The sequence below is a fragment of the Artibeus jamaicensis genome, unplaced genomic scaffold (assembly GCF_021234435.1).
Source record: "Artibeus jamaicensis isolate MK-2021 breed Jamaican fruit bat unplaced genomic scaffold, CSHL_Jam_final contig_484, whole genome shotgun sequence".
Taxonomy (NCBI): Eukaryota; Metazoa; Chordata; class Mammalia; order Chiroptera; family Phyllostomidae; genus Artibeus; species Artibeus jamaicensis.
Window position 1 is genome coordinate 11140759 of NW_026521859.1, and position 26946 is coordinate 11167704.

At 45.1% G+C, this 26946-nt stretch overlaps 3 protein-coding genes across 6 annotated transcripts in view; 2 read left to right on the plus strand and 1 right to left on the minus strand.

Annotated features, from left to right (window-relative positions):
- Positions 1–18023, plus strand: part of XPO5 (exportin 5) — a 64522-nt gene extending 46499 nt beyond the window's left edge. For both annotated transcript variants that reach the window (XM_053668331.1, XM_053668332.1), the window contains 12 exons: positions 8228–8328; positions 10006–10102; positions 10913–11049; positions 11678–11775; positions 12339–12385; positions 12827–12924; positions 13556–13618; positions 14379–14461; positions 14939–15046; positions 15158–15295; positions 15479–15643; positions 15809–18023. In XM_053668331.1, coding sequence (XP_053524306.1) covers positions 8228–8328; positions 10006–10102; positions 10913–11049; positions 11678–11775; positions 12339–12385; positions 12827–12924; positions 13556–13618; positions 14379–14461; positions 14939–15046; positions 15158–15295; positions 15479–15643; positions 15809–15946 — 1273 coding nt within the window. In that variant the 3' untranslated portion in view covers positions 15947–18023. The remainder of the gene's footprint in view (positions 1–8227; positions 8329–10005; positions 10103–10912; positions 11050–11677; positions 11776–12338; positions 12386–12826; positions 12925–13555; positions 13619–14378; positions 14462–14938; positions 15047–15157; positions 15296–15478; positions 15644–15808) is intronic.
- On the minus strand, positions 18009–22340 carry POLR1C (RNA polymerase I and III subunit C). Of its 3 annotated transcripts, none has more exons than XM_037154175.2 (9): positions 22238–22340; positions 22041–22112; positions 20069–20176; positions 19691–19823; positions 19271–19390; positions 19014–19166; positions 18704–18853; positions 18478–18594; positions 18009–18342 (listed from the first exon to the last, which is right to left on the minus strand). In XM_037154175.2, exons 1-9 carry the CDS (start codon positions 22304–22306, stop codon positions 18224–18226), a joined length of 1041 nt encoding a protein of 346 aa, XP_037010070.2. In that variant the 5' UTR covers positions 22307–22340; the 3' UTR covers positions 18009–18223. The 3 variants fall into 3 exon arrangements, with proteins under 3 accessions (XP_037010070.2, XP_037010062.2, XP_037010078.2); XM_037154167.2 differs by having other exon boundaries at positions 18704–18871; XM_037154183.2 differs by lacking the exon at positions 22041–22112 and having other exon boundaries at positions 18704–18871; positions 22238–22327.
- A 105-nt stretch (positions 22341–22445) lies between these two features.
- Positions 22446–26917, plus strand: YIPF3 (Yip1 domain family member 3). Its single transcript, XM_037154189.2, has 9 exons — positions 22446–22690; positions 23293–23490; positions 23873–23979; positions 25235–25280; positions 25393–25485; positions 25649–25780; positions 25909–26022; positions 26208–26331; positions 26424–26917. The coding sequence occupies exons 1-9, from the start codon at positions 22610–22612 to the stop codon at positions 26582–26584; spliced, it is 1056 nt and encodes a 351-aa protein (XP_037010084.2). The 5' UTR covers positions 22446–22609; the 3' UTR covers positions 26585–26917.
- The last annotated feature ends 29 nt before the right edge of the window (positions 26918–26946 follow it).

A 26946-nucleotide genomic window follows, 5' to 3' on the forward strand; every position in this document is an offset into this window, starting at 1 on the left:
GACCCTGCGAGGTAGCAGATTAAGGACCAGACAGTCCCACAACTGTGTGCAGATAAACCAGGAGAAACAACTAGGACGCGAGACAGACCATGCAACCCAAGTTTCCGGGGTGAGGAAATAAGGCCTCAAAGCCTCTGACTGAAAACACCTATGGGGGTTGAGGCGGCAGTGGGAGAAACTCCCAGCCTCACAGGAAAGCTTGTTAGAGAGACCCACAGGGTCCAAAATGTACACAAGCCCACCTACCCAGGAACCAGCTCCAGAAGGGCACAATCTGCTTAGGGGAAGTGACTGAAATCCAGCAGAGAGCGGAGCAAGTGCCATCGTTCCCTCTCGGACCCCTTCCCTACATACAGAGTCACAATGCAGTGATGTGGTTGCCCCGCCCTGGAGATCATCTAAAGCTCCGCTCCTTATTACATAATAGACTCGTCAGGACAAAAAAAAAATGGCCCAAATGGAAGAACAGATCAAAGCACCAGAAAAAAATACAATTAAACGATGAAGAGATAGCCAATCCATCAGGTGCACAGTTCAGAACACTGGTAATCAGTATGCTCACAGAATTGGTTGACTTGGGTTGCAAATTAGATGGAAAAATGAAGGCTATCCTAAGTGAAATGAAGGAAAATGCACAGGGAACCTATAATGATGGGAAGGACACTGGGACTCACATCAGTGGTGTGGACCAGAAGGAAGAAAGAAACATCCAATCAGAAAAGAATGAAGAAGCAAGAATTCAAAAAAAATGAGAGGCTTAGGAACCTCCAGGACATCTTCAAATGTTCCAACATCCGAATTACAGGGGTGCCAGAAGGAGAAGAGAAAGAGCAAGAAATTGAAAACTTATTTGAACAAATAATGAAGAAGAACTTCCCCAGTCTCGCAAAGGAAATAGACTTTCGGAAAGTTCACAGAGTCCCAAAGAAGTTGGACCCAAGGAGAAGCACACCAAGGCACATCATAATTACATTACCCAAGATGAAAAAGGGGGGAGAGAATCTTAAGAGCAGCAAGAGAAAAGGAGACAGTTAGCCTACAAAGGAGTTCCCATCAGACTGTCAGCTGATTTCTCAAAAGAAACCTTGCAGGGAAGAAGGGGCTGGAAGGAAGTATTCCAAGGCATGAAAGGCAAAGAGTTACATCCAAGATTGCTCTATCCAGCAAAGCTTTAATTTAGAATGGAAGGGCAGATAACAGTGCTTCTCAGATAAGGTCAAGTTAAAGGAGTTCATCATCACCAAGCCCTTATTATATGAAATGTTAAAGGGACTTATCTAAGAAAAAGAAGATAAAATACATGTACAGTAAAATGACAGCAAGCTCACAATTATTAACAACCACACCTAAAACAAAAATGAAAACACAAACTAAGCAAACAACTAGAACAGGAACAGAGCCACAGAAATGCGGATCACATGGAGGGTTATCAACAGAAATGGGAGGGGGGGGGGGGGGAAATGTACAGAGAATAAGTAGAATAAATGGTAGGTAGCAAATAGACAGAGGGAGGTTAAGAACAGTATGGGAAACGTAGAAGTCAAAGAACTTATATGTGTTACCCATGGACATGAACTAAAGGGGGGGGAATGTGGGTAGGAGGGGGTGTGCAGGGTGGAGGGGGATGAAGGGGGGAAAATAGGACAACTGTAATAGCATAATCGATAAATATTTTAAAAATAAAAAGTTAAAAAATGTAAAAATATAGACATACATTTAATGGTTATGCTATTACAGTTGTCCCAATTTTTTTCCTCTTTGCCCTCTTCTGCCCTGCACTTCCTTACCTTAGTTCATGTCCATGGGTTGTGCATGTAGGTTCTTTTGCTTCTCCATTTTCTATACTATTCTTCTTTGTTATTATTTAAAGATTTTATTTATTTGTTTTCAGAGAGAGGGTAAGGGAGGGACAGAGAGAGGGAGAAAAACATCAACATGCAAGGGAAACGTCAGTTGGTTGCCTGCGAACAGCCTCAACCAGGGACTTGGCCCACAATCCAGGCATGTGCCCTGACTAGGAATCAAGGAAGCCACCTTTCGGTTCACAGGTTGTCACTCAATCCGCTGAGCTGCCCCGGCCAGGGCTCCTATTATACTGTTCTTAACATCCCCCTGTCTGTTCTGTACCTACCAATTATGCTACCCTGGGGGGTTTTTTGTTCGTTTTGTTTTTTAGATTTTATGTATTTATTTTTAGAGAGAGGAGAATAGAGAGAGAAAGAGAGGGAGAGAAACATCAACATACAAGAGAAACATCAATTGGCTGCCTTTTGTATGCCCCCTACTGGGGATCTGGCCTACAACCCAGGCATGTGCCCTGACTGGAAAATGAACTGGTGACCTTTCAGTTTGCAGGCTGGCACTCAACACACTGAGCCACACCAGCCACGGCCAATTATGCTTCTTAATTCCTGCACCTCTTTTTTCCCATTCTATGATTCTGTTCCTGTTCTGGTTGTTTGCTTAGTTTGTTTTTTTTTTTTTAGATTCAGGTGCTGAGAGTTGTGAATTTGTTGCCATTTTAATGTTCATAGTTGTGGCCTTCTTTTTCTTTTTCTTCTTTAATTTAAATTATTTTATTGTTTTTCAATTACAGTCTATATTTTCTCCCCACCCTCCAAACCCACCTCCCTCCCTTGCTTCCACCCCCCCTCTTGGTTTTGTCCATGTGTCTTTTATAGTAGTTCCTGAAAACCCTTCTCCCCACTGTCCCCTCCCCCCCCCTCTGGCTATTGTTAGATTATTCTTAATTTCAGTTATTCTGGTTATATTTTGTTTGCTTTTTTCTTTTGTTGATTATGTTCCAGTTAAAGGTGAGATCATATGGTGTTTGTTCCTCACAGCCTGGCTTATTTCGCTTAACATAATGCTCTCTAGTTCCATCCATGCTGTCACAAATAATACAAGCTCCTTCTTTCTCTTTGCTGCAGAGAATTCCATTGTATAAATGTACTTTAACATTCATGTAAGAGCTTGGTGATGATGAACTTTTTAAGCTTTAGCTTGTCTGGGAAGCATTTTATCTGCCCTTCCATTCTAAATGATAGCTTTGCTGAAGAGAGTAATCTAGATTGTGTTTCATCACTTTGAATACTCCTCCTTTCCAGTCCTTTCTTGCCTATAGTTTCTTTCAAGAAATTGGCTGATAGTCTTATGGGAACTCCTTTGTAGGTATATCTGTACTTTTTTTTCTCTTACTGCTTTTTAAATTCTCTCTTTATCTTTAACCTGTGATGTTTTAATTATGATCTGTCTTGGTGTGGTCCTCTTTTGGTCCTACTTGTTTGGGATTCTCTGCTTCCTGGACTTGTGTGTCTGTTTCCTTTGCCAAATTAGGGGAGTTTTGTTTCATTATTTTTTCAAGTAAGTTTTCAGTTTCTTGGTCTTTCTCTTTTCCTTCTGGCACTTTTTTGATTTGGATGTTGGTACATTTGGAGATGTCCCGGGTCGTCTTTATATTCTCCTTGTTTTGGTTTTTGTTGTTTTTTGTTATTGTTTTTCCTTAAGGCTGTTCTGGTTAAATGCTTATTTCTTCTTTACATTCCAAGTTGTTGATTTGAATCCCAGCTTCTTCCCCTCCACTGGTGGTTTCCTGTAGATTTTTATTTATTTCATTTAGTGTAATCTTTATTTCTTCCTTTATGTTGTTGCTGTACTCAGTGAGTCCTTTGAGCATCCTGATCACCTGTGTTTTGAACTCTGCATCTGATATGATGGTTATCTCCATTTCTTTTTGTTCTGTTCTTTCATTTGGACCATATTTCTTTGTCTCCTTAACTGTCAGCCTCCCTATGTTTGTTATGTGTACTAGGTAGAGCTGCTTTGATTCCCTGTCTTAGTACTGTGGCCTATTGTAGAAAAGGCACCTGTAAATTGTGTGGGATGGAGGCTTAGGTATAATAACTAAGGTGAGGCAACCTGCTTTACCACTTTGTGGCTGTTGGGGGGGTGAGGATCGGAGAGGGAGCAGTGCCGGTGACAGGCGCCCTTCTAGCCATCGTCCTTTTGGTGAATCCCAGAGTGGGTGGGTTTGTGTACATTCTAAGTCTGTGTGGGCCCTTTGGTCTGAGTCTCCTGAAAAATCCAGCAGTTTCTTCTGCCGCCCCAACCCCCACTGGTTTTTACAGCCAGAAATTATGGGGATTTATTTTCCTGGCACTGGAACCCTGGGCTGGATGGTCTGGTTTGGGGCTGAAATCACTTGTTCTCAAGGTATCCCTCCCAATTTTTATCCACCATGCATGAATGTGAGATGGTTCATTCCACTGCTGCTGCCAACTCTCCATGCTATTCCACCCCTCCTGCCTTTCTGAATGAATGTGTCTTCTTTAAATCCTTGGTTGTTGGACTTCCATACAGCTTGATTTTTTGACAGTTCTGGGTGTCATTTGATTTGAAATCTAGTTGTAATTGTTTCTGTGTTTGTATGAGGAGGCAAAACGTGTCTGCCCACATCTACATCTTGACCAGAAGTCCCCCAAAACAATCTTGAGAAACGGAACTGGAGGACTGGCACTTTCTGATTTCAAATCCTACTACAAAGCTACCATCATCAAAACAGTGTGGTATTGGCATAAAGAGAGGCAGAGATACAGACCAATGGAATAGAGAAGAGAGCCCAGAAATAAACCTCATGTATATGGTCAAATGATTTTTGGCAAGAATGTGAAGATTATTCAATGGTGGAAAGGACAGTCTTTTCAACAAATGGTGCTGGGAAAACTGGATATCCACATGCAAATGAGTGAAGTTGGGCCTTTACCTAACACTACATACAAATATTAACTCAGAGTAGATTGAAGACCTAATACGGTAAAACTCTTAGAAGAAATCATAGAACAAAATCTTCTCAGTGGATTTGGTTATAATTTCTTGGCTATGACACCAAAGGCACTGGTAACATAGGAAAATTGAATTTCATGAGAATGCTTTAAATTTTGTGCATTAAAGGACACTATTCCACAAAATAAAAAGGCAACCCACAGAATGGGAGAAATATTTGCAAATCACATATCTGGTAAGAGATTAATGTTCAGAATATATTTTCTATGTATTCCAACCTAACAGCAAAACAATTTAAAAATGGACAAAGGACTCGAACAGAAATGCCAATAAGCAAATGAAAAGATGCTTAAAAATCACCAGTCATTAGGGAAATGCAGATTAAAATTAAAATGGGTTATCATTTCATGTCCATTAAAATTGGTACTATCACAAAAATCAGAAAATAGGTATTGGGGAAAATGAGGAAAAATTGTAACACTTGCGCACTGTTGGTGGGAATGTAAAATTGTACAGCCACTGTGGAAAATTGTTCCTAAAATATTTGGTCATTCCTCAGAAAATTAAAAACAATTACCATATTATTCAGCAATTCCAACTCTAGGTGTATATTAAAAAGAATTGAAAGTAGGGTGTCAGTACCCTACCTGGTGTGGCTCAGTGGGTTGAGCGCTGGGCTGCAAACTAAAAGGTCACAGGTTTGACCCCCCAGTCAGGGCACATGTCTGAGTTGCAAGCCAGGTCCCCAGTTGGATATTTCTCTCCCTCTCTTTCTCCTAACTCTCCCATCCAAGTACTAACTAGGCCCGACCCTGCTTAGCTTCCGAGATCAGACGAGATCGGGCGCGTTCAGGGTGGTATGGCTGTAGACTCTTTCTCCTCTCTCTAAAAAATAAGTAAAATATTTTTTAAAGCCATTGGTATTTCCTTTAAAAAAAGAAAAAAGAGAGAGTATTGAAAATATATACACTCTACATATATTTATATATACATACACATACCTGTGTTCATAGCATTATTCACAAAGCTAAAACATGGAAGAAACTTAAGTATTTTATTGATGGATGAATGGATAAGCAAAATGTGGTATGTATACACTAATGGAATATTATTCAGCCTTTAAACGGAAGAAAATTCTGCAATATGCTAAAACATAGATGAATCTTGACGACATTATGCTAAGTGAAATAAGCCAGTCACACAGAGACAAATACTTGTCCGATGAACAAAATTCCAAACCTAAAGAAAGGTTTAAAGAGCCCTAGCTGATGTTGCTCAGTGGATTGAGTGCCAGCCTGTGAACTAAAGAGTTGCCAGTTCAATTCCCAGTCAGGGCACATTCTTGCATTGCAGGCCGGGTCCCCAATGGGGGGCACATGAGAGGCAACCACACATTGATGTTTCTCTTCCTTACTCCCTCCCTTCCCATCTCTAAGAAAATAAATAAAAATTAAAAAAATAAAAAAGGTTTGAAGTGTTTATTTGAGCAAAGATTTTTGGGCGAGTCCTGGAAGCAAAATCTCAAAGGATTGAGACATAACACTCCAAGAAGTAGAAGTTTTGCAGTTCATTTTGCACATAAGAACCAGAGACATGGGCAAGGTTACATGAAGTCCATTGCTGGCAGATTAAGGAGGGAGAAAGTAAAGCAAGCCAAGTCTCTAGGATTAGATGCGAAATAAAGTGGGGAGATACATAATTCTTATACATTGGTGGGTGCAGGGTAATTAACACTTAACATACATAGTTTGTAGAGGTGTGCAGATAAAAGATCATAATGAAGAATGTTGGGGTTGTCCCAATATACTGAGTGTTTACTATGGAGGTTTGGAGAAGAGATCATTTTGGTGTTTTAAGTATGTTATGGATAAAAATAATCAACAGGACTTGCTCAAGGTAGAGATGAATTTATCATACAGGCTTTTAAGACATGACTTCCCGTTAAAATCTGTTCAGGTTGGAAATTTTATATTATGAAAACATCCTGTGTGGTTACTTTCAGTTATTGATCTTGTCAGGCCTGCCAAGTAGCCCCATTTTTGTTCACATACTGTATGATTCCACTTATATGAGGTGATTAGCATAGTCAAAATCATAAAAACAGAAAGTATAATGGGGAAGGAAGAATGGGGAGTTTTTGCTTGAAATGTATAGAGTTTTACATAGGTAAAAATAATTATGGGGATGGGTAATGGTGCTGATTGCACAATATTTTTGGTATTTAATACCATTTAAACTGGACACTTAAAATGGTAAATTTTGTGTGATATGTATGTTAGCACAATTAGAAAAGGGAAAAAGTATAGCCTGTAAGTATAGTTGCAGATGTCAGTGTAAGCAAGTCAGGCCACTGACTGGGAAAACATTTGCAACCGTGAGTTGCAAAGGACCAGTTTCCAGTGATTCCATGTGTTTATATCCACCATAGAGAAACTCACATGTACACAAGGAGACCTCTGCATAAAAGCTCATTGCTTGGCTCTTTGTGTAAGCAAGAGAGCGGAGACAATCTCATTAACTCTTACTAGGGAGATGGGGAAATAAACTGGAGTTAACTTACAAAGTGGCATTCTAAAAGACAGTTTAAATGAGTGTACTGTTTCAAAATAATACTGAGGGTGAGTTTTTTTGTTTCTTTTTTTAAAGCATGATCTAAACAGATCTGGTCCACATGCATCTTAAATATGTAACCTTGCCGGTATTTGTTATATTTGTAATTTTCTATATCTTGAGGTGTTTTATAATTAACTTTCAAACAAAATAGGTAGTGATGTTCTCTGACTATAGATTGTTCAGTGCGCCGTTGTTGTGGGCAAGAGTGGCTACTGTGGATGGCAGGTAGGTCAGGTCCACCACAGTCGTTTCTCCTCAGTCCTACAAAGCCAGTAACTGCTCAGGTAAGTCGTTTTGCTGGGGAACACATGCATATGTGAGAACTGTGGATGTTCCTCCAGGAGGCTGAAACAACTGTCAGAGCAATGTAGATAGAGTCTGTGTTCTTGGGATGGAGACAGAACATCTGAAAAATTAAAGCATATTACCACTTGTGCTCTGTTCCTGCCTGTGACTCCACAATGCCTCTGACATTGCATCCTGTGTCACTGGCAACAGAAAATAGTGTGCCAAGGCATGGTCTCAAGTTTTAAAGAATTTTGCTTTCTAGCATCAGACTGTTACGTTGTCCAGCTATCTCAGGATTTGGTTCTCGTCTTGATTGCTTTTAGGTTGGTATACTATACAACTATACTTACTAGCCTTGAGTCTGTTCTCTTTTCCAGGGCAATATTTAAATGTTTATACCAGCCTTTTTTCCCCCTGCCAGGAGTAGCATTGACAGGGAGATTTATCTATGTGGAAGTGTAGTATCACAATTACAAGGTGAAACCCACTCTTGCCTTCTGCAACAGACTAGGAAAGTTCACATAGCATCCTTTTTTTCTTTTAGAACTCACAATACTTTATATGCACCAGAAATGCTAGCCAAAATGGTAGAGCCTTTCACAAAGGCTCTGGATATGCTTGAAGTGGAAAAATCTGCTATTTTAGGTAAGAAATCTAGCCTTTTTTTTTTTCCTTGAAGCTCACCTTACCTCTAATGGGCTCCTCAAGCAGCCTCAGTGTGCCTTGTGTCTCCTCTTTGTCACCTGGCACTATCTTGACCACCTGTCTGTTCAAACATGCATGTATGGAGTTCCCATGGCCTCCCTAGGAGCAAGTACATTCACTTCATCATCGTAGCACACAGAGAAGGTCTTCAAAGACAGTTTCTCCCCACTGCCACTCCTACCCCACATTAACTCCTCCAGGTAGTGCTGTTTGTTAGAGCTTCTAGGCTATAAAGAAACCTTGGTGTTTTTGACCTGAAGGATATTAGCATAATTTCCTGCCTTTGTATGGGGCTAAAAATTATTAAAACAATTAAGCTTAAATAGCTTTCAGCAGTAATATATATTATCAACAATTTTAAATAAATACTTTCTAAGCCCTGTTTTCTGTATCAAAATGTTGCTTTAACTCATTTTTCCCATGGGCAAATAACCATGCAGTCATAACTGTGACTTGTTCTGTGAATGAAAGTGACTGTGTCTTGGGGAGGAGTCAGAAGATTGTCCCCCCAGTGGAGACTTGAAGGATGAGTAGGAGCTAACCAGGTTTGGGGCAAGAGGAGATGCTGAGCATTCTGGCCAAACAGGTTTGGCAGGTATAAGATGTGAGGCATACAAGAAAGAGCTCCGTGTGTCCCGGGCATAGAGAGGAGGGACTCGTGTGGCTGTAAGAAAAGGGCAAGGCCGTGACAGTTACAAGTTAGAGCTAGTGACATCCAGACTTGTCTGAACTCTGTGCCCATCTCTGATGCTTCATGCGGGCTCTGAAACTTCACTTCTCCCACCATATCCCTTTGTTCACACCTGTAACCTCTGCCTAGGCCTGGCTGTGGTGAAGTAACCCAGTAAGTATGTTGATGAAAGGAAAGGTGGTCGTTTGCCTTTCCAGAGCTTAGGTCTGTCTTGGCCTACATAGTTCTGGGCCATTCACTCTGGCACCACTACACTTAAGGTCCATGTTGCAGAAACCAGTAAAAATAAAACTTCCAGAAAATGTCTTGCCATTATAAAAAGTAGCTGTTGCTTCACACAAACACACACCCACACACCCACATTCAATTATCATTCAGATTAAACCATGAAACTCTGGCTATAGAAATATACGGCCAGCCAAAGCATACTAGGATGGACAAACAGTTCCTCTGGCAGCTTCCTACCATGAAAAAGACTTGAAATATAAAATTCCCTGTGATTAAAAGTATAGATCTTTTAAGGCAATTATTATACTGAGATAAGTGAGTTTCATTTTGATCTGTTACACATCTTGGGCTTTGCATAAAATATTGCTTGAAAAAGAGGTTGTACAACTTAAAAAGGGAGGCCCCACTTTTTTATGGAGAGATCATTTTGAGTTCTCATTGTGTGTTTTGGTACAAGTCCCATCTGGGGAAACCCAAGCAAAAGTTGGAGTACCCAGGTCTAGTCTAAAGTCCTGAGTACTTAAATAGCTTTTACCTCTTCCTACCACCTCCAGCTCGTGGAAGACTTGGCCAGCTGCTTGGCATTGGTAACACTCCTCATCCCCTACCCCCAAACCACATCTGCCTGCAGTAGGGTGTTGGTAAGTTGAGACTCTTAGAAGCGGAGCAGCACATACCTGACGTTTCTTTCTCTGTAGGATTACCTCAGCCTCTCCTGGAACTGAATGACTCTCCTGTTTACAAAACAGTCCTAGAAAGAATGCAGCGTTTCTTCTCCACCCTCTACGAAAACTGGTAATGAACCGATGCAGCCTCTCCACATTCTCTTCCTAGGCATGTGTTGTATAGAAATAGGCATGGGTTGGACTTTTGGTGTAGAGAAATAGTAGGTAAGATGAGGCGAGAATTTGACAGGAAACTTATAATTCTAGTTCCAAATAAAAATGAAGTTTTCTTATATTTGTTATTTTATCATTGTCATATGTGCCTCAGTCCTATCCATGACTTGATATTTTATGCCCAACTTGTCTGTTCTGGTGCATAAAATGATGAGACCAAAGGAGAAGGTATAGTGGTGGGGATGTATTTTTCCCATACCCCTCACCCATCCAAGCCTGCTTTTTTATGGGACAATGGCCAGATTTTGTCTTCAGGTCCCATTTGGGGGGTGGGGCAGTGAGAGGCCTTCCTGTGCACTGCCACACCCAGGCCACTGGCCTCACTAACCCAGAGCCAGATCAGCCAAACTAACAAGATTCTCCATTGTAAGTCTGTGTTACTTATGAAGTAATAAAGGTTACTGCTGGTCTTGGGTACCATAATATACCAAAATTGGCCTCCGAGCAATGCTGAATCTGCTATCAAGAAGCTTCCTTAAGAGTGGGAAGCGAGGGGGTGTTACTTTCACTTCTGATAAAAGATTAAGTCCACATATTCGAAGTATACTGATTAGCTAAAGTTCTCTTAAGAAGTAAATGCAATTGCTTTTCTAATTTGTTGTAGACTAGAAGTTTCTGTGTCACCGTGGCACAGAGATTTCCTGGGGCAGTCAAAGCTGGCAGTAATAGATGTTGGATTTGTCATTGCCCATGATTTCCCTTACAGTTTCCATATCCTGGGGAAGGCAGGCCCCTCCATGCAGCAGGACTTTTACACTGTGGAGCATCTGGCTACCCAGCTTCTCAGCTCAGCCTTCGTCAATTTGAACAATATTCCCGACTATCGACTCAGACCCATGCTTCATATCCTTTCAGAAGTCCCTAGATAACCCAGAAGATCAAATACAGGAACAGTTCATAGGCACCAGAGGAGGCAGAGATGAGCTGCATGGAAGAGACCAAATCATATATCTAAAGTGTATAATAACCACATTAAAAGGACAAAAAGACTGAAGTAAATAGCAGGAGAAACAGGAAGGCAGTTCAGGGGGCTTTGAAAGCTCTTAGGAGCAACTCTTTACCATCCCAGTTTCAGCCCCTTTGTATACTTTGTCAGGTACTTTCCCCTTGAAGTTGCACTCTCATACTTCATTATCATTTGGATCCTTTTAAAAAAAATACCTTTCTTCCCTGAGTTATAAGGATGTCCTTTCTATTTTCCTCCCTGCTTTCAGATGACCCACTGCCCATTAACGTGCAGCCTGGTAGAAAGGACAGTGAAACTAAAAATATAATGGAAATGAGTATCCGTGCAGCTTAGGATTTTCAGAAAAGAACTTGAAGATTAACACAAGATGTTCTTGGCATCTCGCTAGTCCTTTGTGTGTTGACTCTGTCCAAAGGCCCAACCTGTCACCTGACAGATAAGGGGTGCTTTAGAATGAGAGGTGTGTGCGCTCATGTGCTAAAGTTTCTTAACCTGCTGTGGCATGGGTCTTTGTGAAGCCTCTGGTGCTCTTCTGTCCCCCAGAGCACTACGAAGCCCTGGTGTCTCCCATCCTCGGACCTCTTTTCACCTACCTCCACATGGTAAGGGATTGGTCAGGAACGGGTAACAAAGTGGACTTTCAGGATGCCTGGCCTCTCACGAGTCTTACAAATAAGGAGCTCCTGAAAGTGTCTCCTGGCCCTGCCAGGATGGCTGTGTAGCTGTCCCACCTTTGTTGCAGTGGGTTGAGCAGTCCGCCGAGAATTAAACTGCTTTAATTGTCCATGAAGCACCTGCAGCGTCAGCTTTTGCTCCTAACCTCCTGTTATCTAAGGAAAGGTGATCAGTGCTTCGCCTGCTTCTGTTTCACTGACTCTGGAATTAAGCAGAGTGACCGGCTGGGTGGAGAACAGATGTGTCCAGAGTGACCCAGGAATTCTAAAATTGTTCATCCTTTCCAAGCAAATTAAGTGTTCGATCTGCTGTCCTCATATGGGTATAGGGAGGGTACAGAAACTATGCCTGGTTTTTTAACCTTGTGGGCCTTCCAAGGCTGTCATTGATACCTACAATCATCCTTGGCTACTTCTAATCAAGAAGGAGGTATTATCTGTTCCAGTCTTCTCCCCAATACTAGTACTCACCTTCCTTTTTGTTTCCCCAGAGGCTTTCCCAAAAATGGCAGGTCATCAACCAGAGGAGCCTGCTGTGGTAAGGAGCATCTCTTTTCCTTGGTAGATGAGCTGGAGCCACGTTTGGGGTGGGAGAAGGTCAGGAGCAGGGAGGGTGTTTCTGCTATCCCAGAGCTAGAACAGCGATGGGTTGTAGTCATTCTCAGCCTAAAATGAACATGAGGCAGACCCAGATCAGACTCAGACTTCACAGGGGGCACCTTGAGCTACTTCAGGTGAATGCCGAGGCATTTTACCCACTTAGGATTTTGTCTCAGCGCCCTTTGCCAACTGGATATCATCACAAGCCATAATGTCCCTTAATGGATCCTTGCTGCCTATTCCCAACATTTGCATGGAATGCACACCAGAAGGGAGCCAGGAGAAGGAGCTGGGCACACAAGGTCTGGTTAGGGTCCCTGCTTTCCTTGTCCTTCCCTTTTATCACTCTTGTTGAACTTTGTCCCCTGGTGTTCTGCAGTGGAGAAGATGAGACTGCAGATGAAAACCCAGAGTCTCAAGAGATGCTAGAGGAACAGCTGGTGAGGATGTTAACCCGAGAAGTCATGGACCTAATCAGTAAGTGACATGTGGGAACTAGGGCTCGTAGAGAAGAATTTCTCTGAAGAAAGAACTGGTCAGCCATCCAACCCCAGTAAGGCATATTTGCAGCAATACTGACAGATCAATGAGAAAAAATTAACCAGGTAGAAACAAGGTGGTCTTTAAATCAACCTACAGTCATTTTATAAATGGCAAATGGAATTGCATTTGTTCATACTAAGGCTAAAATATAAGGAAATGGTCTAAAATAGAAGGAATTTGGATTAATGGTAAGAATAACTTCCTTGTTTTGTCAAAATAGGGAAAAAATTTAATTCTTGGACATGAAGGTGGTTAATTTCTCTTTTATTTTTTGGTCATTTCATTTGTTTGAGATGCAAAGTAGACCAAAGATTTATCAGATATCCTCTCCTGGCCACTTAGCCTCAGAGAATTCGCTAATTTTCCTCCAGTTAATTGAACTTGAAGAGGGACCAAAACACAGGCTGGTCAAATGCTTGTTTCTATTGGTGAAGCTGATGTTGTTCCTGGACAGTACCCCACCTTCCTCCCTCCTCACCTGCCCAGGGACAGTTTGGGATCTGTTGGCCTGAGGCAGCTGTTGTCTGGTGGTAGTAAACCCAGTAACCCTGCTTTCTTGCTTTAGCCGTGTGCTGTGTTTCAAAGAAAGGTGCTGATCATAATACTGCTCCCCCTGCAGATGGAGATGGTGAGTCTGTTGCGTGACTCTGGGAGGTCTGCCCTTACTTAGGCTCCTAAATATTGTCCTTTCTGTAGCCAGGTCAGTTCTTGTAGAAACTTTCTCTAGCAGTCTGATATGGATGAATTTGTACATCTAGCTTTCACCTCTGCTATCCCTTTTGCTCTAGTCCTTCACTATATTCCCACCTCAGAGCCTTTGCACTGGCTGTTTTGTCTGGATTTTTCTTCTCAGCCATATACATTGCCTGTTCCCTTGCTTTATTTGGGTCTCTGCCCAAGTATCACCTCTGATAGATCCTCAATGAACAGCTTAGCAAAAATAGCAAACCCAGCCCTTCTATATTCTCTTATGCTATATTTTTCTTCAGGGCACTTATTACTACCTGACATTACATTTTTGTTGTTTAATGACTTTTTTTATGATGTTACAATGTACTTATATATTCATTTATTACTTGTCTCTCCCTTACTGGAATGTCAGCTACCCCAGTAATTAAATTAGTGTGCACTGCAGTGGGTCCTCAAATATTTGTTCAACGACAAAGGATCCTCACCATTTGCAGCTTTTTAAGCAACTGTCCAGTAAACTCGTTTCCCAGTGTTCCCAAATGTACAGCTACATACATCTCTAGATCTACCATGGGCAGTGGCTTCCACACCCTTTCCATACTCAGCCAGCAGTCAGCCCAGCATGCTCAACTCTACTCTGTGGGCTTCTCTCACTGTTCTAAGAGGATGGAGTTTAACATTCTGCTCTCTGCTTACAGATGAAGAGATGATGGCCACAGAGGTAACCCCCTCGGCCATGACGGAGCTTACAGACCTGGGCAAATGCCTAATGAAGCACGAGGTGGGTGGAGGACACAGGTGATGTTTTTCTCCTTTCCCAGCTGTGGAGCCAGCTTCCACTATTCTCATTCTGCGATGTCTTCAAAAAAGTTTTAGGGGCAATACTTTACACGAATTAAGTTCCTGATTCCTAAAGCCTCAGAAAGCAGTGGGTAAAACTCAAGGCCATGGTGTCTCCTCTGCTGATACGGGCAAAGGCTCTCAGAAAAACTCAGCGGCACGCCAGTGCCACTTTCTCATGTGCGGCCTCTTCCAGGCCCAAGCTCCGTCTCCTTCCTACACATAGGTTTCCTCTTCTATATTAGTTGTTTTATCTTCTTTTGACTGCCTGATTTCATAGCAAGGAAATAAACTCACTTTTCTTTTATCATTTTCCTGCTTACCTAGTATTGAAACTGTAGCTCCTGATGCCTAAAAGTACACTCAGGGAAAGTTGGGCTTACTTTCCCATGGTAACCCCTTCATCCTTTTCCATTAGGATGTCTGTACGGCGCTGTTAATTACAGCCTTCAATTCCCTGGCCTGGAAGGATACTTTGTCCTGCCAGAGGACGACTACACAGCTCTGCTGGCCCCTCCTCAAACAAGTATGGTCATTTGCCCCTTCTTGAAAAGTTTGGGTCATAATCATTTGGAAGAATTGGGGTACTGGGGTCTTCAGAGTCCCACTTTGGCCCTGAGCACAGCTGTCTCCCCAGGTGTTGTCAGGGACGCTGCTCTCAGATGCTGTGACATGGCTTTTCAGCAGCGTGCTGAAGGGCTTGCAGACGCACGGGCAGCACGACGGCTGCATGGCTTCCCTGGTGCACCTGGCTTTCCAGATCTACGAGGCACTGGTGAGTGGGGGAGGACGGCCATGGCTTCACCCTTCTCAGCTGCTCCCACTCAGCAAGGCCTTCTCCTGAATGTAGGCAGCAGCCAAGTTGCCGCTGCTGCCTGAGGAGTGGGTGTGGCCCAGAATGGGGAAAGTGGCAGGGCCCAAACCTACCCCATCGAGCGGGTTTGTCCTCACTTCTCAGCGTCCCAGGTACCTGGAGATAAGAGCTGTTATGGAGCAGATCCCTGAAATACAGAAAGACTCTCTGGACCAGTTTGACTGCAAGCTTTTGAACCCCTCTCTGCAAAAAGCTGCTGATAAGCGCCGGAAGGACCAATTCAAACGCCTCATTGCTGGTTGCATTGGGGTAGGTCATGCACCTTCCTTTGTGCTCCCGACACCTTGTGGTCTTCTCAGACGATGGGCTCAGGCAAACTTCAGCTATAGCGATTGGCCGTTATGGTGAGATGATCTTCAAAACAACCCACTACTCAGGGTCCATCATTAGTTGTTTCTCATTTGTTTTCCACAGAAACCCTTGGGAGAGCAGTTCCGAAAAGAAGTTCACATTAAGAATCTTCCCTCACTTTTCAAAAAATCAAAGCCAGTATTGGAGACGGAGGTGCTGGACAATGAGGAGGGTGGCCTGGCCACCATCTTTGAACCCTGAATCAAGCTTTTGGGCGTCCTTTCTTGGCCTTTATTGTCATCTCTTCTCCTTCGTAGCTACTCTCTAGGCCCCTCTTCACTGCCACCCCACTCACGTCCATTGTCGGCCTGGAGAGATCCAGGTTTGGAGCTGGAGAGTGGGCCCTGTGCAGGGCCAGAAGTAATCATACTGAAGTATCAGGAAAGGGAGCCGGGGCTTACACCACGCTGTCTAGACCTCCCAGGGTCTCCCATGCTGCTTGGAGTTTTGGCTTTTCCAAGAGAGAAGAGCTAGAGCAGAGCAGCCCTTCTCCCCAAGCCCTGCCGCCCCCGTGCAGCCATACACCTGTGTAGAGTGGTAACTAGGGGTGCTGTACCCAGCACTTCAACTAGCCGGCCTTGTGGCAAGGGCTCAGCCCTGAAGTACTTGTGCCTAAGTGTTTCTCCTGGACCATTGCAAGTCCCACTGAGCCCCCATGCTGCTGGGCTGACAGGGAGCCTTTCCCATCCACCAGGGGCTTGTCTGGGTCAGGTGCCAAGTGCTGAACTGAATTTGGCCAGTTCCCTCTGTTTTAAACAAGAATCTGGTCTGCTGATGGGGTCCACGGAACAGGCTTTTGCTAAGCTCTGGACGCAGTATTAAGTATAGTACCTTCAGGGACTGGGGCTGAGTCAGCATCTGTAGTGTTAACATCCCCCTAAGAACCCACACGTGCCCTTCCACGAATGACCTCAGTGTGCTTTTCCCAGCCCCAGGGTCCACTCAGGCACAAGAGCCACAGTACCCTACCTAGTGTCAAGTGATATCATTGGCATCTAAGGATAATCCAGACCAACTAGGCTACATCTGTGACAAGCAGCTAGCAAAGCCACTGGTCTCTCCAAGGACTAGCTGAGTCCAGGTGCCTTCAAAAATCTCATGGTCTTTCAGGACCCTGGTCATTTCTGTCACGGACCATTTTCCAAAAGAAAATATGCCTTCCTATTTTGAGTTTCCAGCCCACTTTAGAGATCACTGGGTGGCCCTAGTAAGCATAAGAGAATAGATGCCAGACCCTAGCCTTGAGGTCCTTGCTCACCATACACAAGCTTAACCCATACAGAAACCATACGATATGTGTCCACGTGTTCTGCACAGAGGCCTGTCGATCCAGCTCACTGAGGAGGGTTTCAGTGAGGACTGAGTGGAACAGCATGGACAGAAGCTACAGCTTTTAGCTTGTGTTGGTCCCAGGCAAGAAGGCTTAGGAAGGGGTGAAGCTGGGGAAACAGAACTTGGTGTCCAGTATAGTTGTTTCTGTGGCAGAGACTTGTCCCACACCCTCTTCCTGAGTGGTGCTCTGGGCTTATCAACTGTGAAGGCCATCTCAAAGCATGGTTCCCTCCAAACGTGTTAGCTGCCTACTCCTCTCTGTAGTTGGGGCTGTGGAGGGCATAGTTGTATTTATTGTGTTGTACTATTTTTAACATCTTGTGACTTCATGCTAGAAGTTTTCTATTGTTTATAGAACCTTTTTGTAGAAACATAACTCTAAAGCACATCTGCATGTCAGTAAAAATCTCAATTTCATACAGAAAGAGCCCATCTGTCTTTTTCAAAGTAGTGACATACCTCATGTCCCTGAGTGGACAGGAAGAACTGATGGACCTGCTCTGTCAAGCATTCTGAAACAGTATACCAGCTAGAAAAAGATTTCTATCCTCAACACACGTAGACCAGGCAACCCATACCATTCTCCAGAGTTGTCTCTGGTGACCCCTGGATCTGACCCTGGGGACAGTCCAAAGGGATTGCTGTTCTTCATACAGTTCTTGGTAACAATGTAAATTGACTGCTAGGGACCACTCTTTTTTTGATCAGCAACTTCTTCCAGTATCAAAGAGACAGCTTAACTGGCACAGTGTTTTTGTACAGTCTGACTGTGGCCACCTCGATTTGGCATTTCTCACAAAGCCTCAGAGGGACTTGGTCCAGACCTGCAACGACATCTGAGCCCAATGTTCCTGTCAGTGCCAAACCTGTTTTGAGATTATGGCCCAGTATCTGTGGACTGAAACAGAAAGAGTAGTCTCAGACTAAACAATTTGTGTTTGGGTATGAATTTATTTACATGAAAGCCTTATAAAGGCATAGTCACATTTTGCGACACATTTAACAAAATGGATTGACTGAAATAAAGCTAAAATTGTCCCAGAAACTCGGGACACCTGATCATACTGGGCTCTCTCTAGGAATCTGGTGGCAACAGGTCAGAATCTTCAGCTTGCATCAGGAACATCCAAGCCCCGCCAAGAAGCCTCAGTCCATCTGAACTGCATCTAGTTCATCCAAGAACCGCCGGCACTTTCCCATCAGTACTTTGATGGCTTCACTCACCAGCACATCTGGTGGCAGTACTCCTGTCGACTCAACAGAGACTGGGAAGCAAAGAGACATTTTAGCCCAGACACGGCTTGCAAAAGCTCCTGTGTAAGTTACCGCTATATTTCACATCTGGACTCTACCAAAAGTGGTAGTATCAAAGAACTAACCCTTGCAAACTGCATACTCACAGATATAATGGTCCCGAACCCGAGCAAGCCGTACAACCTTCTTTAACTTCTCATTTCGGAAGACTTCCCTGCTGAAGGTATCTAGCCGGGGATTGGCAACTCTGGCCACCTTTTTACCTAATTAAAACAAACCATGTTATAAACATGCATTTGAGCTTTCTCTCTGCCACTTTCAAAAATATATATACATTAGGTCCTGACCCCAAAAGCATCCCAAATACCATACCTTGGACTTCATGTACCTCAATAACGCCAGGTGAAAAGCACTGACTCAGCTCCTCAGCTGCCTCCCCTTCCACGGGCTCCAACAAAGTGATGTCTGGCAGAAGCCTGTAACTGGCTGTTGCCACAGGTGAAAACTTGGCATGATCTTTGCCTAGAGGGAAATCAGAACCTGTGGGAGAACCCTTCTTGATATTCACAAAGGCCCACTGACTTTCTGCCTGTCTGACATTTTGGTGGGTCCCTTAGTTGCACTTCATCCAACCGTATTCAAACTACCTTAACCCCCCCACCACAGCCCACAGGATTCTCACCAATGCCCTTGACACAGTGCATGAGTAGGTCAATCTCCTGGCCAGGCCGCAGCTGAGCAATGAGGATGTCATCGTGCACTGGTCGGATGGTGCCCTCCGGGAAAAGGTCAGCTTGGTTCCCCAAGGGGACCCATGTCATGTGTCTGGTGTACACTGGAGGAAGAAGCACATTGAAAGACCTCAGTCCCTAAAACTAGCACCCACCAAAGGGTGCTAGAGAGCCCAAAGGTGGACTCTCTTACACTACCAATACTTACCTTTGTGGTTCACATAGAGTTCATTGGGATCAGAGGAATCTTTAGCTGCATGGGGGTTGCGAGTGCACCTGACTTGCAGCCGAAACTGCAGAGTATCAATTTCTGTGCCTTCTTCATCTCCTACACAAAGACAGAAGCTCTTAGAGGACTAGTCATCTGAATGCCAGACATCAACCATACTGAGTGCATTACACTTCTGATTTAATCTTCTCGACAAACTGAAGTAGGGGACAAACAAAGAGGGCAAGGACAAGTGTTCTCCCAGGTAAGAACACTAGTGTATGAAAAAAGGAGTAACTTGCCAAGGTCACAGAGTAAAGTCAATCCAGGATTTGAAAATAGGCAGTCTGATTCCAGAATCAACTCTGCAAAAAAGAGCTGCTCTCCTTTCCCCAAAATTTCGCTTTCTCAAACCCTCACCTTGGTTCCGGTATTCAAAAAGACGAGGATCTGCATGAATGGGAATGAGCCCCAAGCGATGAGCAAGGATCTCATCCTGGACAATGGATGTGTTGTTGTACACCAGGACCTTTTCCACAGCCATGGTTGGCACCTGCCCAACAAAACAATCCCTCACCTACCAAGACCCCATAGATTTCCCATCTACTCCCTACCTGCTGACACAGGTAGGGAGAGATCTCTTCCTAGAAGAATGTTTGTGTTTGACTAAAAGTTTACAAATGAGCAGGAGAAATGCTCAGCAAAATTTCAGGAAAAATAAACCTTGAGAATTCTGCAAGTGAGGTAACAGCAAGGTGTCCCATGCAACTTCACCCCTGCCACCAAGCCAACCAATACCTCAGCTAATAGAATACGTCGAAAAGCATTGGCAATGGCTGCATCGATTCCCACCATGTCAAACTCCAATGTGTTTTCATCCATGTGTATCACATCCACACGGAAGTTCTAAAAAGACAGAAAAACACGAAATTGTATAGTCAATACCCCCTGCCCCAGATATTTCCCTTAAAGTATTAACATTCTCTCTCACCCCAAAACCTCCCTTTGCCTAGATGTCCCTCATTAGATGTTCATTTCACCCCAACCTTTTATTTTTTTTTTTGCAATCCCCCCCCCACTTTATTTGGTCAAATTAAATATCTTTTAAGAGTGAGGATTTTTTTCTGCATATTTTTTAATTAAATTTACTGAGGTGACAATAGTTAATAAGATTATATAGATTTCAAGTATGCTTTCTACATGTGACCTGTACATTGCATTGTGTGCCCACCACCTAGTCAAATTGTCTTCCATCACCATCCATTTTACCCCCTTTAACATCCCCTTACCCCCCTTTCCTCTGGTAACCACCATACCGTTGTCTGAGTTTTTGTTTGTTCGTCTGTTGCTTTCAGTTTCCTATCCCACATGAATGAATGAAATACGGTTCTTAACTGGTTCTGACTTATTTTGCCTAGCATGATATTCTCAAGATCAATCCACATGATCACGTATAGCAGTATTTCATCTTTTCTTATGGTTACATAGTATTCCACTGTAGGTATGTACCACATCATCTTTATTCAATCACCTAGCAAAGGACACTGCTGTCGTTTCCATGCCTCTGCATTATGGCTTCTAGCCAGAACATCCAGAAGCTACTCTACTAGAGAACATGCTTCCATTCTGCTTAGTCTGGTTGACACTACTCAATCCTTACCTTGCTAGACTATTCTGTTGCACAACATTTGGTTGTGCACATTTATAATGTGTACAACCACATTATACTATAATCATTTGTTTACAGGTGCTCTTTTCCAACAAGACTGAACGAACATCTGTTCGCAGAACAAGGTGGAAACCGATCCCTGATGACAGCTTCTGAAGCACAGGCTGCACAAATCACATGGTCCAATCCTCATTGTTAAGATCCCTCATTTTCAAACTCTAGTGCCTTATTTCTGAGCACCAATCTCCTGGTTTTTTCTTCTCCGATGAATCTTTCTAAACTCACTATGTTCTACCTACTCCACAAATACTATTTCCCAAGTTTTCCCTCCAGAGTGACCTCAACTACACTCATGGTTTTATCAACTATCTGCACCAACAACTCCCAAAATTATTACTTCTGATCTCAATTCCAACATATATGCACTAGCCTAATAGACTTCTCCATCTGCAGGGCACTGAATGCATCATCATTTTCCAAACCAATTTCTCAATAAATGACGCCATTATGTCTTGATCCCCAAGCTAAGTCGCTTTACAGTACTCTGTCACAACCCCTATCAAAGCAATCACCAAACTTACCTTGTTTCTCCCTTTTGCTCTATCACCTAGAGTCCCTAAAACATATTTCAGTCCTGCCTACCATTCATGCCCACCCGCTTTATGTTCTGGCAATAACGAACTGTTTGGACACTCCCACAACAGATCACACAAGCCTTTGTGATTTAGCTTCTGTTCCTAGTCCCTTCTCACCTGTTCTCAACTTCTGTTCATCGTTCTAGGCTCAATTAGGGTGTTTTCTCTTTCAGAAACTCTTCCATACGTTTGCCCTCCTTCCCATTCTAGATTAAGAGCCTCTGCGGGATGGGGTAACCCCCCACCGCAGCCCATCCCGCGTCATCCTTACTGCTACCAACTGCCTTTACCACATTATACTATAATCGTTTGTTTACATGCGCTCTTTTCCAACGAGACTGAACGAACATCTGTTCGCAGAAAAAGGTGGAAACCGATCCCCGAAGACAGCTTTTGAAGCACAGGCTGCTCAAATCACATGGTCCGATCCTCATAACCCTCTCCGGACACCTCCAGCTCCACCCACCTTCTCGAAGCGGTCCTGGTCCCAAGCATCATCATAGCCCGAATAGTTACCGGGAAAATCGGTGGTATGAACCTAAAGCAAAGAGAGACGAGGCTGTCTGCGAAGGGGCACCGAAGCCAAGCCCATCCCTACTCCGAACTCAAATCATCCCTGTCCCTCTTTCACTTCTCCTCCCGACGTCAAGGCCGCAAGCTTACGTTGCGAACCCCGAACTCCCCTAGAACCACGCGGCTACGCATTTCTTCCACCGCAGGAGTCGCTGCCATCTTCCACCTTTCCACGTGACTACAGTAGCAACGGGCGCATGCGTTCTAATGGACCCCTTTCGTCTCCGTGGCAACGCGTCACCGCCTAGAAGGCTAAATATCGCGAGACTCTGTCCAGTCAACGTCCACGTCCCCAGCTTCCGGAAGTTAGTTTTGTCCAAACATCCGGGTTCCTCGTTTTTCTGCGTTCTGGCTGATCCCACCTCTCTCTGCCCCTATACCTCTTCTATAAGGCCCAGATCTCTCCCACTCCTCCGCGTGCGGGAGTAGCGCGACCTTCAACGACGGGAGCCCTCGAGGGACATGGCGTCTACGGCCGCGCCGGCCGGCGGCTCTCGAAATGGGGCTGGCCCGGAATGGGGAGGGTTCGAAGAAAACATCCAGGTAATGGCCTCAAGGCTCTGGCAGCCCCAGCCCTGGGGCTGGCTGTCGTCCTGAAGCGTTTTGCGGACTTTCCTCCGGGGCCTGGAAGTCTGCTCCATTTGCAGCACTTCACCTATCCTTTGGCTCTTCGTGCACATGAAAGTCAGTGGGGCCAGAACTCACCTGAAAGGGTCGGGCTTGCACTCCAGACAGAAGACCTCTGGTCTGTGGGTGCAGCTCTTTTTTTCGGGACAGTTTAGGAGGTCGGTCGGGGTTAGGCATGGCGGGGGCTGAGAGGGTGTCTGCACTGGCCAAAACCACACTGTGTGCACAGTCTCGTTTGGGTTGGGAAAGACAAAGGAAGTAAGCAATTTTATAGCCCTTTGATAGGGAAGGTAGGAGAAAGACATGTGTGGAAGACAGGGAGTAGGTTTCCTAGGCTAGAAAAGAAACAACCAACCAAGGTTTGGAGAGCGAATGAGGAGAAGGAGTGGCTATATGGTCATTCCAAGCCATATACCTGGCAGTGGAAGAATAAAGCCCCAGGCTTAGGAATGAACAGAGAAGGGCTTACAGGCTGGAGCAGGAAGGTCCTGAACACTAAAAGCTTATTGTTTTCACAGGGTGGGGGCTCAGCTGTGATTGACATGGAGAACATGGATGATACTTCAGGGTCTAGCTTCGAGGATATGGGTGAGCTGCATCAGCGACTGCGCGAGGAAGAAGTAGATGCTGATGCAGCCGCTGCTGAAGATGAGGATGGGGAATTCCTGGGTATGAAGGGCTTTAAGGGCCAGCTGAGCCGGCAAGTGGCTGATCAGGTAAGCAAAACTGGATGTCTGGCAAATACAAAAGTATACTTGGGAGGCCCCAGGTTCTGGAATTGATGTTAGTGAAGCCTTGGTTGTCCAGTCAGAACCATGTAGAAATCCAACAGAAAATAAGCAACAGAGCAGCCCTGGCTTGTGTGGCTCAGTGGGTTGAGTGCTGGCCAGTTCTATTCCCAGTCAGGGTACATGCCTGGATTGCAGGCCAGGTCCCCAGTGGGGGGCATACAAGAAGTGACCATATGTTGATGTTTCTCTTTCTCCCTCCCTACTTCTCTTTCTAGAAATAAAATCTTTTAAAAAATAGGCAACAGATCTTAGAGCTGTTGGTGTTTTACAATACCCACCTACCCCATCCTTGTTTTCCTAATTTCAGATGTGGCAGGCAGGGAAGAGACAAGCTTCTAGGGCTTTCAGCTTGTATGCCAACATTGACATCCTGAGACCCTACTTTGATGTGGAGCCCGCCCAGGTGCGAAGCAGGTGAGGACCCTTCTGACAGAAGCTGCCCTCCTCACACATAGCCCTTCATCCAAAATGCAGCCAGAGGCCAGGCCCTTAAACGCTCCTCTTCTTGACGTCATCAGTTGTCATTATGTCTGTACTCTAGGTACACCCATTCCTCTTACCAGTCTAGAACAGGACATGGTGATAACACATCACCTTCCTCTTTTCCATGTAGTAAATTACTTATCTTTCCTCAAAACGTAGCTCAGACGTCATTTCCTTTGTTCCCCATTCCTCGACCCGATCCCCAGTTCGTCATTTCTGGGCGCTCCCACAGAGCTCTGCGTTTCCCTCTAACAGATAACACTTCAGTCATGCTGTACTCTCTCAGTCTTGATTCTGTCTCCCTAGAGATCTCTTCAAAAGTAGGCTCTGTGATTTGTTTATCTTTTTATTCCCAGCACCAGAACAGTCTCTGAACCAGAATGTCGGCACATAATTATTGAATGAATTCTCAAGAACCGGAATTAATCTTGGTTTGGTTCTTTGTTTAAGCTTTTACTCTGCATTAGGCAATTTACTGGTTGTATCTGAGTTAGTGGTGAAGACAGACAGGAGCCTTGCCCTCAAGTGCAGTTAGAGAGTACAGCACTCACTTGCTATAAAGGAACATGGGGGCAGGGGACACCTGACCCAGAGTAGGCCGGAGGTTGGGACAGGGTGGGTTTCCCAGAGAGGGTAAGATCTAGCCAAATTCCAAGGTATTATTAGGAGCTAGCCGCTTAAGAAGAGAATGGGGACTTGCACTTCTATTTCTCCTCCCTGGAATTTTCATACCACTTCAAATATATTTCAAGAAAATCCTCAGCAGTGCATGGAGGAATGGGAAGCAGGAAGAGGCAGGAGGCACACTGGTTCCCTCAGGTACCACCTTCCCTTTGAAACCTTTCCCAGGGCTTCACCATTGCAGTTCAGCATTCTGGACATTCTCTGCTGAGGTTTGCCTTTTATCGGGGGGCAGTTCAAATAGGTAAATAGTCATACCCTCTCCAGAGACCCAGCTGGGCTCCCTGAGTTTCCCATATTGCGGTTGCGTCAGTCGGCACAGCACCTGAGGGAAATATTGTTAGAGGCAAGGAAGTGATTTCCTCCTTCTTTGTCTGTCTTTACTACATTCTTCTCCCTTTACCATCTAGCATGTTCTCTGGAATTAGATGATTAAAATTCAGGCCCTGCAGAACCTCTTAAGTGCTGCCTCTGCGCTCATCTCTCCTCTCCTCTCCTCTCTCAGGCTCCTGGAGTCCATGATCCCTGTCAAGATGGTCAACTTTCCCCAGGTGAGTGGGGAAAGCACAAGGGAAGAGGGTGGGGTCGCCAGGCAAAGCCTGGGAAGGAGGAAACAGAAGCACCATTGTCCCCTCCAGCCTGAATGACTTGGTATCTTGACAGAAAATTGCAGGTGAGCTCTATGGGCCTCTCATGCTGGTCTTCACGTTGGTCGCCATTCTCCTCCACGGGATGAAGACATCTGACACCATTATCGTAAGCCAGACAGGGGACTTTGGGGGGTGGCCAAACTGAGTAGAAAGCTGCCTGAGGAAGAGCTGGGGGAGTAAGTGAGAAGCAAGAAGCAGTCCTGAGGATAGCCCTGGGTGAGGCTGGGGTCAGAGGCCTCCCAGGACTAAGTAGAGCCTTTACCCTGCAGCGGGAGGGCACCTTGATGGGCACAGCCATTGGCACCTGCTTTGGCTACTGGCTGGGCGTCTCATCCTTCATTTACTTCCTCGCCTACCTGTGCAATGCCCAGATCACCATGCTCCAGATGCTGGCACTGCTGGTAAGGACTCCAGCATGGTGGCGGGCAAGGGTAATCTTAACAGTAGACCATTTATTTCTCAGAGTTCTCATGAGGGTCTAGAGGCCAGCCCAACCTGAGAGATTTTCTTTCCATCTTCCTCCTCCTAGGGCTATGGCCTCTTTGGGCACTGCATTGTCCTGTTCATCACCTACAACATCCACCTCCATGCCCTCTTCTACCTATTCTGGCTGCTGGTAGGGGGGCTGTCCACCCTGCGCATGGTAAGCTGGGCAGATTTCCAGGAGCTGGCTGTCCTCCTGGGGAGTTGGGGAAAGCAGCCCAGAGCTCAGGCGGAAGTTCACAGAGGGCTCTGAGGAAGCATGGGGGGGCGGGGGCGGTAAGAGCCCGAAGACGGTTCTGCTCACTATGGAGCCATGCCCTCTGAGCTGTATTCCTGTGGCCCTAGGTGGCCGTGTTGGTGTCACGGACTGTGGGCCCCACACAGCGGCTGCTGCTCTGTGGCACCCTAGCCACCCTGCACATGCTCTTCCTGCTCTATCTGCATTTTGCCTACCACAAGGTGGTGGAGGGTAAGTGACAGGAGGCCTGGTGCGGGAAAGGGGAGAACGGCGCCTGGGGCGAGGGCCACCCAGCTCCTGCTCACTTTCCGTCCTCCTTCCAGGGATCCTGGACACACTGGAGGGCCCCAACATCCCACCCATGCAGAGGGTCCCCAGAGATGTCCCTGCTGCACTCCCTGCTGCACTCCCTGCTGCTAGGCTTCCAGCCACCTTGCTCAACGTCACAGCCAAGGCTGTTGTGGTCACCCTGCAGTCACACTGACCCCACCTGAAACCCTTGGCCAGCCCCCTTTAACCCAGCTGCAGAGTGAAGGAAGACTAAAGGACAGAACTGATGACATATGTCTCTGTTGGGGTCTGCAGCTGCTACAGAACTGTAGCCACTGAAGCACCTCCTTTGTCACCTGTCGGGCTTCTGAAGGGCACAAGGCCGAGAACCCCTGGCCGGGACTGCAGGGCTCTGCAGCTAGTGCACAACGTGGGTCGGGGCCTCTGAGGCCCTCTTACCACCTACCCCTTCCTTCCTCTTTGTTTCTCCCACGTTGTCTTGCTAAATATAGACTTGGTAATTAAAATACTGAAGTTTGGAACTGCAGCTGCCCTCCAGTGGTCCTCCCTGCCGTT

What these genes read in the sequence shown, in the direction of transcription:
- YIPF3 (XM_037154189.2), top strand. Translation starts at nt 22,610, where the DNA reads ATGGCGTCTACGGCCGCGCCGGCCGGCGGCTCTCGAAATGGGGCTGGC. An exon ending in GCCGGCAAGTGGCTGATCAG is followed by an intron (nt 23,491 to 23,872) that starts GTAAGCAAAACT and finishes TCCTAATTTCAG; the next exon opens with ATGTGGCAGGCAGGGAAGAG. An exon ending in CTACCACAAGGTGGTGGAGG is followed by an intron (nt 26,332 to 26,423) that starts GTAAGTGACAGG and finishes TCCTCCTTCCAG; the next exon opens with GGATCCTGGACACACTGGAG.
- POLR1C (XM_037154167.2), bottom strand. Translation starts at nt 22,306, where the DNA reads ATGGCAGCGACTCCTGCGGTGGAAGAAATGCGTAGCCGCGTGGTTCTA. An exon ending in GACGTATTCTATTAGCTGAG is followed by an intron (nt 19,824 to 20,068) that starts GTATTGGTTGGC and finishes TTTGTTGGGCAG; the next exon opens with GTGCCAACCATGGCTGTGGA. An exon ending in ACTCTATGTGAACCACAAAG is followed by an intron (nt 19,167 to 19,270) that starts GTAAGTATTGGT and finishes TTCTTCCTCCAG; the next exon opens with TGTACACCAGACACATGACA.